The sequence below is a fragment of the Carlito syrichta genome, unplaced genomic scaffold (assembly GCF_000164805.1).
Source record: "Carlito syrichta isolate Samal-C Ts95f unplaced genomic scaffold, Tarsius_syrichta-2.0.1 Scaffold311120, whole genome shotgun sequence".
In the NCBI taxonomy this organism is placed as follows: Eukaryota; Metazoa; Chordata; class Mammalia; order Primates; family Tarsiidae; genus Carlito; species Carlito syrichta.
The window spans coordinates 160,200-175,652 of NW_007255216.1; the positions used below are offsets into that span (position 1 = coordinate 160,200).

The 15,453-nt window shown below is 37.8% G+C and overlaps 1 protein-coding gene across 5 annotated transcripts in view; it reads left to right on the forward strand.

Annotated features, from left to right (window-relative positions):
• ZFAND6 (zinc finger AN1-type containing 6) overlaps positions 1-15,453 on the forward strand; it is a 66,423-nt gene that overhangs the window by 35,025 nt on the left and 15,945 nt on the right. For all 5 annotated transcript variants that reach the window (XM_021717793.1, XM_008068505.2, XM_021717794.1 and 2 more), the window contains one exon: positions 14,347-14,517. In XM_021717793.1, the coding sequence (XP_021573468.1) occupies positions 14,364-14,517 (154 nt within the window). In that variant the 5' untranslated portion in view covers positions 14,347-14,363. The remainder of the gene's footprint in view (positions 1-14,346; positions 14,518-15,453) is intronic.

Genomic DNA, 15,453 nt, shown 5'->3' on the forward strand with positions numbered 1-15,453 from the left:
CTCAGGAATCCCCAGGATTCAGCTATGCTTTGGGAACTGCTGACGTAGAGTGTCGACTCCACCTGACTGCTGGAGTTTGATCCTAACTCCATCACTTACTAGCTGTGTAACCTCAGTTTACTTAACTTCCTCGTACCTCAGTTTTCTCATCCATGAAATGAGAATGGTGATAGTACCTCTTCCTAGAATTATTATAATAATTAAAGAAGGTGGTGTCTGTAAAGTGCTTAGAATAGTGCTTGGCGCATAAGAACGCTGTATAGACACCCAATAAATAATAAAATCAGTTTTTGTATAAAACTTGCTGTATAAAGTTTCCAGGGAGCAGAAAATCTGTAAATTTAGAGAGTGATGACATTAACCTGAAAAAATTAGGGACATTCATTCATTTACAAGAATTGGAAACTAAGTTAGAAATTTGCCTTGAGGGGGAAAAGAGATTTTTTAAGGGACTTTTGGCAAGGAATGAAGCACAAAGTCTGCATGGTAGAATTATAAACTTTAAGGTCAAAGGGAGAATAAAAAGCCTTATGTATATGATCTCGCATATATAGCTCTTCAGTGAGTCTTTTTAAGAAGAAAAGTGAGTGAATGTAGAAGCCAATGGGAAAACTTGAGTGGGTTTCCCTTTTTGCAGGTAAAGATATTGAGTGGCCTTGTGAACCCAAGTGTGGTGAAAACTGTGTGGTTTTTTTAAGATATGCAATATGGAACCTAGGTCAGTTTGAGAACATGAACCTGACTAAAAAACTTGATTTTACTCATAAGATTACTGTTTGGTATGCTAAATTAGGCACTTTTGTGAAATGAACCCCTTTCTGAGTGGACTAAATTAGAAAAGATGCACCAAAGCTGGTGTATGAGGCCAGGCATCTTTTTGAGTGCACAAACAGCACAACCATATATGTAGCAGACCCTGCTGGCAGACCCAGATTTCTCCTTAAACAGCGAATTCAGTTTCTTTAAAAGGAGTCTTTCTGTTTCTTCTTGCGTCAGGATAAACACTTAGCCATTAGTGTGCTTGTAAGGTGTCAAGGCAGTGTCCATTCATGCATTCAGTGAATACTGAATGCCTCCCATTTGCCAAGCATTATTTTAAGTATTGGTGAACAAAATGGACAAAATCTCTCCCATTATGGAGGTAACAGTTTTGTAAAGGGAAGACAGACTAAGATATCATTTAATAGTAAATTAAGATTAGGATAAGGGCATTGAAGAAAAATAAAACTGGAAATGGTTATAGAGGATGATAAGGTAGCAAGCGAAGGCTTTCCGGAAAAGGTGGCATTTGAACAACAAAGACCTGAAGGAAGGGGAGCCTAGTTATAAGGGTTTCTAGCAAGTAGGAGGAATAGTAAGTATGAAGGCCTAGGAACAGGAACATACTTGGAATGCCCACAGCATGTAAGATTGGGGAGGAGTAAAAGAGGAAATCAGATAATGGGACCAAACCATGAAGAGCCTTTCAGTTATGGTAAGGAGTTTGGCTTCCACTCTTCATGAGTTGGGAAGCCTTGGAAGGACTTGAGTAAGCAGGCAGTGTGATTGGTTTAGGTTTTAACAGGATCACTGGCTGCTGTGTTGAAAATAGACTACAAGAGGTCAAGAACAGAAGCAAGGAGACATATATACCAGTGACTTTATTAGTTATCAATTGCATCATAAGAAGTTACTCCAGAATTCAGGGGCTTCAAACAAACATTTATGATCTCACACGGTTTCTGTTGGGAGTATAGAAGTGGCTTAGCTGTGTGGTTTTGGCTCAGGGCGTTTTATGAGGTGGCAGTCATCCAAACACTTGAACAGGGCCAGAAGATCTGCTCCCAGCTTCACTCATATAGCTGTTGGCCAGAGACCTCAGTGACTTATCATGTGGGCCTTTCTTTATGGTATAGCAGTTGGCCCTTCCCAGAGTGAATTACCACAGAGAAAGCAAAGCAGACGCCACACTTGCTCTTATGACCTAGACTTGGAAGTCTGTTGATCTCCCAGAGCAACACTGATACAATATAGGAGGGGATTACACGAGGCCTTACTACCAGGGGGGTCATGTAATTGTCAGGAGTCATCTTGGAGACTGGCAACAAACAGATAGAAAATGAGGTTTTAAAATCAGATACTATTTGTAGTAGGTTTTAAACAAGATAAATGCCTAGGAATATCTACAAAAGACATACAAGACTTCTTCACTGAATACTATAAAACATTGTTGGGAACCTAAGGAAGACCTAAATAAACTGAGGGATAAACATTGTGTGCACATCTATAGATTCAACATAGTTCCCATTGAAGTCCTATTGGTTTTGTTTTTGTTTGTTTTGAGTAGAAATCGACCAACTGAATCTAAAGTGTGTGTGGAAATGCAAAGAGCTGAGAATAACTAATACAATCATGAGGAAGAATAAAACTGATATCAGATATTCAAAAACTACAGTAAGAGAAATAGACCAGTGGAACAGAATTGAGAACCTAGGAAAAGACCTGTATGTGTATGATGCCTGATCTATGCACAAAGACGAGACTGTAGGGAAATTTTTCAGTAAATGGTTTTGAGTTAATTACATAACCATATAGCAAAAAACATGGATCTCTTAACCCTTACCTCATTCCATACTAAAAAGTCAACTCCAAGTGCATTACGGATCTAAATGTGAAAGGTAAAATAATAAAGTTTAGGGGGAGGGAAACATTATCATAACCTCGGAGTAGGAAAGATTTATTAAATTACATACAAAAAGTATTATCTATAAAAGAGAGTTGTTAACAAAATTTAGATTAAGATGAATTTTGGTGTAAGACACAATTGAAAATGGAAAAGACAAGCCACAGAATAGAAAACATAATAAGCAAAGGCAAACGATCCAACAGAAAAATGCACAGAAATCTTAAACAGACACTTAACAAGAAGAGGACGCCCAAATGGCCAATAAGCATATGCAAATGTGCTCAGCTGCATTAGTCTTAATGGCAGTGAAAATTACAAGACTGCAGTGAGATATCACTACATACCCACAAGAATATTTAAAATAGAAAGGCAAATGTATTAATTTCTTAGGGCTGCTAGGAAAAATTTCATATAAACTGGGACACCTAAAAACAAATTTATTCTCATGATTCTAGAGTCCAGAAGTACAGAATCAAGGTAGTGCTGTGTGTCAAATCCCTTTGCTTCTTTCTTACATGTGATTACGTTTCGATTCCATCTGGATAGTTCAGGATAAAATCCTCCTCTCAGTATCCTTAACTTAGTCACATCTTTTGCTATATAAGGTAGTATTTGCAGGTTCCAGGAATTAGGAGTTGGCATGTCTTTGAGGCCACCACTCAGCCTCGTAAAGCAGACAATAGTAAGTATTGGGAAGATAAGGAATAACCTGGATGCTCATGTGTTGCCAGGGGAGTATAAATTTATGTAACCATATTGGGAAACATGCTAAAGGTGAATCTACATATACCCTGTGACCTAATATTTCCTTGCCTAGGTATGTACTCATCAGAAATGTTTATGTGTGCCAGTCTAAAGACATGAAATAATGTTCATAACTGCAATTTTTTAGTAATTCTAGACTAGAAAGTTTCCCAACCCCCATCAACACTAGAATGAATAGTGGTTTATTCCTACAATGAAACATACTGTATAGTGATGAGAATGAATGAACCACAATGATATATAGTAACATGGTTGAATCTCAGAGAAAAGTCAGACAGAAAATGTGTACACAGTATGTAATTTCATTTTACGAAAGTTCAAGAATAGGAAAAGCTACCAATCTAGTGTGATAGAAGTCATTGTAGTGGCATTCTTGTGGGGTAGGGAGTAGTGACTGGAAAAAGGCATGAGGAAACTTTTGAATTGTGTTCTGTTTTTGATCTGGGTGCTAGTTAACAAAGCTGTGTTCAGTTTGTGAAAATTTAAACTTTACGTTTAGGACTTGCATATCTTTTACATGTTAAAAAGAAAAAGAGTGGGAGTTGATATCTCTTTACTTTTTAGGTTTCTTTGTTATAGGACATGTTTTGATTGAACTATTGGAGTATCTTTCATTTTGATTTACATTGATTATTCTCTTATATTTGAGACTTTTAGTAAAGCAACATTTAGTATTAATACTTGATTCTAATATTCCTAAAGACTTTGAATTGCAAGTGATAGCAACCCAAATCAAACTAAAGTAAAACCAGAATTTTCTCTCATATTACAGTAGTCTAAGGAGTGGAGCTGACTTCAGCAAGGTGGATGCAGGACTTCGACTCCTCTCTTCCTTGGTTCTCTCCTCCCTACCCATTCTTGCTTTGTCTGGGCTCTTGCTGCATTTTGGCGAAGATGGCAGCACCAGGCTTTCGTTGTAGTGTCTTTGCTAATGGCAATCCCAAAGAAGTCTGCCTCTTTCCCAATTACCAGGGAGTATTGTTTGGCTCAGCTTGAGTCACATGCCCGGCTTGACCCCTGAGACAGGTCTAGCCCTGGGCTGGGAGGGGTCGGGCCTATCCAAAGCAAATGAAATGGTCCCACAAGAAAGAGGGGTCCTGTCACCTGAAAGAGCAAGGATGGAAAACATACTAGGCAGCTAAAACTATCAGTTTTTGTAATACAGATGCCCTTCAGATTCAAGAATTGAATGATTTCATAATTATTAATACACTACAGATTAGGTTAGCTTGGTGTGCTCGATCAAGGTAGGTTTGTACCAAGGGCATTGTACCAAGGGCATGACTGTTATTTATCATGTCATAACTTCATATAAACCATTTTTGGAGGTACAGATTTGGATGAGATACTGCCTTTTCTTGCTTTTTCCCCTTGTAGGTGATTAATATATACAGTTGTTTCTTGGAATCTTGTGGGGATTGGTTCTGAGACCCTATCCTCATTCCCTCACAAATACCAAAATCTGTGGTTGCTCAAGTCATGCAGTCAACGCTGCAGTACCTTTGAATGTGAAAAATCAGTTTCTGTGTTGACAGATTCCACATCCCAGAAATACTGTATTTTCAAGCTGAGGCTGGCAGAGCCCTTGGATGCAGAGTGGAGGACTGATAGTACCTTAACTAAGGTACAGGAGGCTTAGCACAAACAAATAATACTGAAAATTCCTGTTCAGCTTTGAATGAGAGAATCCCTCAACTTGTAGTATCTATGTTTCAGTCCTGTGTCTCCAGCCTCCCCACATCATCTATAGTGATGAGCACACTAAAGTCATTTGCTTATTTAACCCAGGGGTTGGCAAACTTTTGGCTCCTCACCTATTTTTGTATAGCCCGTGTGCTAGAAATAATTTTTACTTTTTTTTTTTTTAACTTGATGGTTTTTGTCTCCCACTCTGGAATGTAGTGGGCTCACCACATCTTCAACCTCCTAGGCTCAGGCTATCCTTCTGCTTCAACCTCCCAAGTAACTGGGACTACAGATGTGTACCACCACACCCAGATAATTTTTTATCTTTTGGTAGAGAAGAGGTCTTGCTGTGTTGCCCAGGTGGGTCTCAAACCCATAGGTTCAAGCAGTTCTCTCACCTGTCTCCCAAAGTGCTAGAATTACAGGTGCGAGCCACCACACCTGGCTGGTTTTTACATTTTTAAGTGGTTGTGGGGGAAGTCAAAAGGGTACTGTTTGGTGACATGAAAGTTCCTGTGAAATTCAGATTTTAATGCCCATAGGTATAGTTTAGGGAAACATAGCTTTGCTTCTTTGTTTACATGTTGTTTATGGCTACTTTTGCATGGCAAGAGGAGAGTTCAGAGACTGTATGGCCTGCAGAGCCTAAAATATTTACTGTCTGGTAATTTACAGAAAAGTTTGCCACCCCTAATTTAAACATTGTTGCTTACATGTTTATGGCTACTTTTGCATGACAAGAGGAGAGTACAGAGACTGTATGGCCTGCAGAGCCTAAAATATTTACCGTCTAGTCATTTACAGAAAAGTTTGCCACCCCTGATTTAAACATTGTTGTACAGAATATTGTATGAGCCATGTAAGATAGGAATGCCAGTCAGAGTTTTTCTAAAGTCTGTTTTCAGATGTAAACAATACGGTTTTCCCTTTTGGTGAGATTTATCATATACCGGTCAATGGAAACTTTCCTTACAGCGATAACTGGGAAAGTGAAGTTTGTAATTACCAGAATTAACTTTGGTGTCTCTTGTGCTTATGTAGACTGGTATGTTGGAAATGATGAAAGAATTATTTACTGGGAAGAAATATGTAGTATCCCCAAAGATATTTTCCTTGTGTTAGCCAGACTTGCACCTTTTTGTCTTCCAGCCCAAGCAACAGCAGGAAAGACAGCCTGACATAGGGAACTGGGGACTGCTCTACAGAGAGCGAGCTACAAAGCCCTCAGTACAGTAGGAACCCTAGTCCAAAGTCCCTACACTTTTATCAGAGTTAGTAGCATTCTTCCCAAGTGTTTTGTATCAAGTCATACTTTCTGTCAAAAGGGTACTATTTGCTTTATGACCATTCCTGGGTTTGTTTTTTTTTTTAATCATTTCTGCAAAGGTTCCTGCCCCTCATCCCTACATCTGTATATTACCCATATGATAGTTGGTGATCCAAAGGCTGAAAACTCTGAGAAGTTACAATATGCCACGAGAAATATTAATCTCAAGCACCTATGCCAGGTTGAACAATTCCTCTTTTGGTCAATTAGTACAAAAATTCACAAAATTATAGTAGAATGTACCATAGATTATATTTTGCTGTCTTCTGGGGTCTCCATTTGCAAAGATAATTAGCTAATTCTGAATGGTTAGTTTTCCTGTGATTAAAAAAAGGCAGGGGATTGGGAGGCGCTTGTCTTGCCACTTAGTGCTGCAGTGCCAGATTGCTTATAAAGATCAGTCAAGTAACTAAAAGTGAACGTGGTCTGCCTAATAGGGCCTTACCTGAAAGGTTTTAATTTTGAGAACCTGAGACTACTGTTGTCAGATCTATTTTTTCAAGAGAAGAGATCTAGAATTTTTGTGACATTCCCCAATTTGTGAATGCTAACAAGTTTAAAAAAAAAAAAAAAATAGGTGCTGGCCAATCATGGCTCTAGGTCAGATTTAATTCACGTTTGCCAGTTCACAACATCTCTAGATGAACTTGCCATTTATAAATGATATTTCCTCCCTATATCAGGAGGAGAGAGAAAAAATTAAATGAAAAAATGTGTATACATTTTATAGCTGCCCTAGGAGGCTATTGGTCATTCTTGCTGAATAAGTGTTTCAGTATATAAATTATGAATACTGCAGTGTGAAACATTCATCAATTTGTTTTCTCCCCTTTTCAACAGAATATAACCATTTTCTGCCTGACATGAATACTTTTAACAGTAGTGAAATATGTTTATTCAACAAAATATTTTGTGAGATTTGTACTAGGCTTAAAGGAGGTTTGAAGAAGAAACTTACATTTTAGCTGGGAACTGAGTTGTATGCCAATGAAGCACTCGAGTAATGGTAAGATTAAATGCCCCCAAATGGTGGTGCAGCTAACTTCTTTAGGAATAAAAAGTAGAAGAGGCTCGAGGTTGTCAGAAATGGACCCAGAAGAAATAGAATTTAAGCTGATTTCTTGAAATAGATAGGATTGTTTTAAGCAGAGTGCAAAAGTGGCCAGCATTTACTAAGGAAGGAGCGATGTGAGCCAGAAGTCAGCTTGATTTGTTTCAAACAGATGGGAACAAAAGACCCTTTACTTTGAGGAGGAGCAGAGTAAGAGCAGTTTTGGGGTTTTGTTGTGTGTATTTGTTTGTTGTGTTTGTTTAAGTTGGAATCTCACTCTGTTGCTCATACTGAAATGCAGTATGCAGTGGCACCATCATAGCTTACCTCCTGGGCCCTGGTGACCCTCTTGTGTCTCAGCCTCCTGAATAGATGGGGCTACAGGCACACACCACCACATCTGGCTTATTTTTAATTTTTTTGTAGAGACGAGGTCTCAATATGTTGCCTGGACTGGTCTTGAACTCCTAGGCTCAAGCAGTCCTCCCGCCTTGGTCTCTCAAAGTGCTGGGATTACAGACGTGAGCCACCGTGCCTGGCCCAGGTACAGTTATTGAACTTCTATGTGCCGGCCATATTTAAATGTTTTTTATATGCGTTATTTAATCTGGTTAAATAGATGATATAAGTGTCCTCTTAGGGAGTTGAAACTAGGGAACTTTAGTAATATGTCCAAGCTTTTACGGGCAATACAGTGTCAAAGCCGGGGATTCAAGCTGCTGCCAACCTGACTCCAAGCCCATTGTTTTCGCAGTGTATGTTCTAGGGAAATTAGACTGGTTGGGTTAAATTATGTAGAGCTTGAATGTTAGGTTGAGTACTTCTCTCTGAGACAGTTATTATACAAACTAAAACAGAAGTAATATGATGAGAACTGGGTATTTAAATAAATGGATTAGGAGGAGGGGCAGTAAACTGTTAAAATAACCAAAATTAGCTGGGCTCAGTGGCTCAGCCTGTAATCCCGCGCCTTTGGGAGGCTGAGCTGAGTGGATTGCCTGAGCCCGCGGGTTCGAGACCTGCTTGGACAACTTGGTGAGACCTCATCTCTACAATAAATCAAAATGAGCCTGGCATGGTAGCGCGCGCCTGTAGTTCCAGCTACTTGAAAGGCTGAGGCGGAAGGATCGCCGGAGCCCAGCAGGTCGAGGCTGCCAGTGGCCAGGAGCGGCCACTGCACTCCAGTCTGGGTGACAGAGTGAGACTCCAACTCAAAAAAAATAAAAAAAATAACCAAAGTTTTAAGCTATATTCCACAATTGGAATGGAAAATAAAAGCATGGGACATTTCAGAATGAAAAAGTATTGGAACATGGTCACTTAACTCTAGAGAATGCAGCAAAGGGAAATAGGTTTAATTCACATGTATTTGCTGTTACAGTTGAGTCTATGTTGCATTCATTCATTACTGTCGTCAGAATTGTAATAATTAGTAATGAATTTTCTTTACAGTCTTAAAATACTTAATCTTGAATTTTTACACTGATAAGATTCTCATAGGTAAAGAGACATAAAGGAAAAACAAGTTTTTTCAAGAGCATGGTTACAGCTGCATAATATCTTAAGATTGGATAAATGAATGGGATTTTAAATTCATCCTTAATTGAAAGTAATAATAAGAATTCATGAGTATTCACACAATTATAGGTTTGCAGGGATGTAATGGACATTGACAATCTTCTATTTGTGTTTTAGATAATCTAAAGACACTGACCCAGCTGCTTACTAGATAGGTAAACTTGGGAAAATTACTGAGTATTTTTGAGTATCAGTTTTTAATTCTTAAAATGCAGGTATCAGTAGCGCCAACATCATAGGGTTCTTGAGAGGATTAAATGACATATAAATAAAACAATGAAAACAGTTCCTGGCACATAGTAAACTCTGAATAACTGTTAAGTATTGTCTAGGGAGTTAGAGAGAGTAATGGGTTATGGTTTTGATTATGAATGTTATGAAGAGTCAGACTCACATTTTATGAGTTGTCTCCAATCCATATACTTTTGTTTTACTATGCTAATCATTTTTTTTTTTTTTATGTCTTGTAATCTTACTCTGTCTCCTTGGATTTGTGTCTTTATAATTCCACAATGCAACAATTAAGGAATTGTTTGTTCTGCCTTCTCATTTTCTTCCTTTATCCTTTTTTCTCCCTGAGTATTTGAATGCTAGCCTGATGTGCCTTGCAAATTGTTTACCTACCAAAAATATGTCCTATAAGGGGAGTGAGGTTGGACTTCCAGTTTTTCCATATCCCCCTCATCCATGCCACTACACATTCAGATAAATCTTTTTTGGTCTTTCTTTATCTTCATGTAAAGGTACATTTTGTGACCTAAAGATGAATACATGAGGTTGATTTTTTTTTTTTTTCTTTTTCTTTTTTTTATAAAAAGGTTAGCCTGGGAAATCCTTTGTGCCTCTCGAGTTATAAAGATAATTTGCTGCAGGTAGTTTGGCTTGGAAAATTGCTAGTGTTACGTGTTTTTGAATGTTAATCTTTGTTCTAAAGTATTGTGATATGAAAGCTTAGTGGTCATATTGTTCTCTCTCTATCTATGACGGTTTACTTGAGTTTTTACAGAAAGAGAATATCTCTTCTGACCATTTGTTACTTTATACAGAAAGATCTTTCAATGTCAGTGAGGAAAGTCCCTTTAATTCCTTTCTTATATCATTTTAATGTTATTAATAGGCAGAATGGCATAGTTGATGGTTTAGAACCGAGTTCCTCTATCTTTATTACCACTCCCTTTTAGACTTTTTGTGTGTGTGTCTTTTCTTTTTTAGATATAGGGTTTCTCTCTGTCTCCCAGGCTCGTGGATGCGCAGTGGTGTGATCATAGGTCACTGTAACCTTGAACTCTTGGGCTCAAGCAGCTCCCACCTCATTTTCCCAGGAATCTGGGAATATAGGTACCCACCACCTCACCCAGCTTTGTGTGTGTGTGTGTGTGTGTGTGTGTGTGTGTGTGTGTGTGTGTGTGTGGAGAGACAGTGTCTCTGTTTTCTCGACTGGTCTCAAACTCTTGGCCTCAAACAATCCTCCCACCTGACCTCCCAAAGTGCTGGGATAGACTTTTTCTTTCTAATTGGCCTCTACCTTCATGAAATTTTAACTCCACAGAAATAATGTATATCTGTTTACATGTTATATGTATATCTGTGTTTCATACATAAAGAATAAGAATTTTTTTGTGTGGCCCTTTACCCAAAGATTCAGTGTTTGCCCCCTTGAAGTGCTACTCCCTGTGTTGAAAATGCACATTTTATAACCATGGATTCTCAAAAGTTTAGATTTCAAGGACCTTTACAATCTCTAAAGATACTAAATACTCTGAAGAACTTTATGAGGGTTATACTTAGCAATATCATATTATAAATTAAAGTTGAGAAAAAATTTAAATAACAATTTTGAAGTATTTTATGAAAAATAACTTGCCAATCCTCTATACTCTTTTAGTGAGAAGAGTGGCATTTTTGCAATCTGGCTTTATAGCAAGATTCTGGTAGTTAGCAAATAGTAGGTTCATAAAGGATAGTTGCAATGTGGAATCTAAAACCATATAAAAACTTCTTGTCCTGTGACATTAAAAATCATTGGGCTATCTTTCACTTTGAATGAATCTTTTATTCATGAATAATTTTTTACCATCATACATTGATTACTTGGAATATATTGATTCACTGTCTTATGGAGATTTTTCAAATGTTGATTAGTGTCAACTAATCACATTGTTTTAATATTGCCACTGATCTTATCAGCAACTCAGAATATTGGAGATTCTTGTTACCCGTGTTTTTTTCCACTTGAACGTTGTCTTTGATAATGAACACTGTTCGTTTTTTGAAGTGACAGGTGTACTTTGTTCATTTTCAAGAAAATGTCGTATACTAAAGTCTGAATAACCCGTTTATCAGTTATTCTTTAAAATAAAAAGTATATTCCATGAAAAAGGTAATTCTGCACAACTCAAACAGTTGCACAAGTGCTTTTTCTGTCATCGGTCACATTGTTCATACTGCTGTATGCAACAGTACTGTTTCATGCATGCCTCCCAGCTTGTCATGCAAAATATGGAAAAGATGTGTGCTCAGGGTCAAATTTTAATAAAAGCAACAGGTTGTTTTTTTTTTGTTTTGAGTTGGAGTCTGTTTCTGTCACCCAGGCTGGAGGGCAGTGGCACACTCGTGGCCACCACAGCCTCAACCTACTAGGCTCAGGTTCCCCCTCAGCCTTCCAGTAGCTGGAACCACAGGCCCACACCACCACACCCAGCTAAGTTTTTGATTTATTGTAGAGACGAGGTCTAGCCAAGTTGTCCAGGCTGGTCTCGATCCCCTGGGCTCAGGCAATCCTCTTGCCTCCATGTCCCAAAGTGCTGGGTGTGTGACAGGCGTGAGCCACTGCACCTGGCTAAAGTAACAGTTTTTACTGTGAGATCATGGTGATTAAGAATAACTACTAGTGCAGTTTGGTACCACTGCCTTGATTCAGCTCTTTAATAAGGCCTCAGCTGTTTTTTCCAAGACTGCTCTTGCATCACTAGTGCTCATGTCCATACAGTGAAAAAAACAAATTACTTAGTGCTTTTCTGGAAACAGTTTTGACCTCCATAGGGGTCTGTGGATCATACTTTGAGAATCACTGATGAGAACGTGAACTTTGGTGGAGCCAGACTATCTGAACTGAATCCCAGCTCCATCGCTTATTAATTAACTATATGACCTTGAACTAATATCAAAGCCAGACAGTCATTATTTTAAAAAAAAAAAAAAAAAAAGCTATGGGCCATACGGGCCAGTAGTCCTCACATACTTAGGCCAAAAAATAAAAAATATTTCACATTCACTTTTCTATACCATATTGTTTTTTTCCAATTTGATATGAATATTTACAAGACTGCAGAAGAGGGAGGGATCTGAAGTAGCATATATATAATATAAAGCAGGTGGCAAAACTTGGATTCTCATATGACTTGCCATCACAGAATAAGATGGATGCTTGCCAAACCTCAAATTGCATTCCTAGGCTAAAGGTCTAAATATCCTCCACAGTTTTAGGACATTTCTTTTTAAAGGCAAATCCTAAGCCTGCTGCTTTGTTTTATAATTCAGTCAAGTGCATTATTCTGCTTGGTTCTGACATTTGCATTAAATCCTCTCTACCCCTCCAACCTCTCAACAGTCTTCAAATAATTTAGGTGAAAAGAGATCTGGTAACTGTAAGCCGAGGATGCTTTCCTTGGGAAAACATTTTCCTCTTTGGTTAGTCTCATTCTTCATTATCTTTGAACACAGACTCCTCTGTTATATACACACGCCCGTTTTGGAGTAACCTTCATTTAGGAGGCTGTTGTTTTTTCATAAGAAAGAGAGCCTGTTAGTACCTTCTGTCAGGTTACTTGTGCCAAAGAACCAGTTGCTTTATGGGAGAAATGGCACATGGGGTTCTTCCATCTGCTGTAATTGAGTATTGCTTTCATGTGGTTCCCATACAGTTCCTCAGTCCCAGCATCACTTGCCTGACTGGCTGATGCCTCTGTCCTATTCATTTTTAATTTTTTTTCATCTTAAATACCTAAATAAAAATATCCTCCAATTAGGTAAGTAGAATCGAAAGTACAGAAAAGGTACAAACTGGGAGGAAGAATCACCACTAGCTTTCCATCTTTGGATACATTCTTTACTGACCTTTTTGATGATTAATAGATGCTCCTTTTTTTCTAATTGGCAACATACTGTGTATACATTTCATATTGTGCCTTTTCATTAATTATCAGCACCTTCATCAAAGCGTATTCTAAAATATTTTTAATGACTGGACAACTTTTGTCATTAATATGTATTGTACTTTTAAAGATATCCATTCTCCTAATGTTGGACTTTTAGGTTGTTTTCAACTTATAAGCATTGTAAATATGTTGTGAAGCGCATCCCTTGTATTTTATTCTTCTTTTTCTGACTATACTCTAGTTAGTCTGTTGAAGACCCTTAAAGGAGAATGACTAGTTCAGATAGCAGTACTTGTCTTACAAGACTCTTGAAGTGAATTGCTAAATTGCTTTCCAAAAAGATTGAACTAATTTCTCATTTTACCAGCCTTCTGCCATATCTTCACCAGAAGTGATACTGTGTTAAATGATTTTTAAACAGAATAAATCACACAGGTTAACACATGAACTTCAAAAGTTTCTAAATGCTTAGGAAATAACTAGTATAACATGGAGCAAAACATTTTTGTTTTTGAGCCAGTGTGATTCTGTCCCCCAGCCTAGAGTGCAGTGGCACAATCCCAGCTTACTGCAGCCTCAACCTCCTGGGCTCAAGCAGTCTTCCCACTTCTGCCTCTGAGTATCTGAAACTATATGGCATGCGTCACCACGCCATGCTAATTTTTTTTTTTTTTTTGGGGAGATGAGATTGCACTGTTACCCAGGCTGGTTTCGAACTCCTGGGCTCAAGTGATTATCCTGCCCAAGTCTCCCACATAGCAAAACATACAGTGTGTATTTCTTACTACTAGGAGAGTCCAAACTGAGCTAGACTTTAAGGACTTTCCTTAACCTTCTGGTGGTTCAGCATGTTCAAAGCAGATACCTTTCTCTAGGAGTTCTTTATACTTTCTGTGTCTGTACAGACCTACCTGTGTAGAGTGGGTTGAGAGGTAAGAGTTCAGCCTTTGGTCTTTTTTCTCTCTTATCTTTAGCCCTGGTCTTGGGACATTTATATAGAAATGGTTTGGTGGAGATGTATATGCGTTTTATTTCCTTTATTATTTAAAGGAGATTTGGATAGTATATGATTGAGGTTTTATGTCTGAGTTCCTTGCTAATTCTATATAAATTTCAGGTGTGCAACAGAGGAACATGGCTCAAGAAACTAATCACAGCCAAGTGCCTATGCTTTGTTCCACTGGCTGCGGATTTTATGGAAACCCTCGTACAAATGGCATGTGTTCAGTGTGCTATAAAGAACATCTTCAAAGACAGAATAGTAGTAGTGGTAGAATAAGCCCACCTGGTAAGTATTTCTGTAAAACACAGCAGTACTCATGATTGAAATACACTTAGTTAGTCCAGTGTACCCAGTACCTTTTTTGTGCTCACACTGTACTTGCAAATCTCTCTTCAAATTTCTCTTGCAAACAGTTTGATTAGGGTCAGTGGTGAGGACAGAAATAAGAGTATTGTCACTTACTGAGGAAACCATAGTCTTATTGCTGTGGCTGTAGAACTTGATTTTCTTATTAAAATAGAGGAACACTTAAAGTGGATATAGCTATCTTGGAAAGTTAGATAAGGGAGTGAGGGCTTTACTTCACTTGGTTTCTTTATCTGGGGTGACTTGCAGTGAAGGCAGTTGTTGAAGGAAAGAGTAGATTATTGATGAACACAGCTGACTATAAAGAAAGTTTTACTCCATTAGGAAAGAGGGGTGTAATGAATGTAAGGGATGTTCAAGCCTAGTTCATGGGTTTTTTTTTTTATTTTTTGTGTGTGTCAAAGGATTTTCCTGGAATTGAGGTGGTCTTTTGTTTCAGTAGTTGTGTTAAGAAAGATCATGAGAATTCTGAGTTTAAGCTTTACAAAAGGAAAGTGTTAAAAGTATTCATTTAGAACAGTTCTCATGTAAGCTAATGCCTAAATGCATAGATTTTTATGATTAATGAAAGCTCAGACTATTAGTTCATTTAAAATTTTGTATGAGGTCTTTCTTTTCAGTTTCATATTCAAGTCAAAAACTATAAGCATTTGACCAAAACTTACCCAAATTTTCTTAAGGCTAAGATTAAATGAATATAAATTGTGGTTTTAAAAATTAAATCATCCATGTTTATAACCTAATGTACTGAGCACAGATTTTAATTCTGAACCTATGTCTTGCCTCACTGCTAAATTATCTTATTTTAAATATCTCATTTATATACTAGTACTTAGAAGATCTTTTTGAATTAAA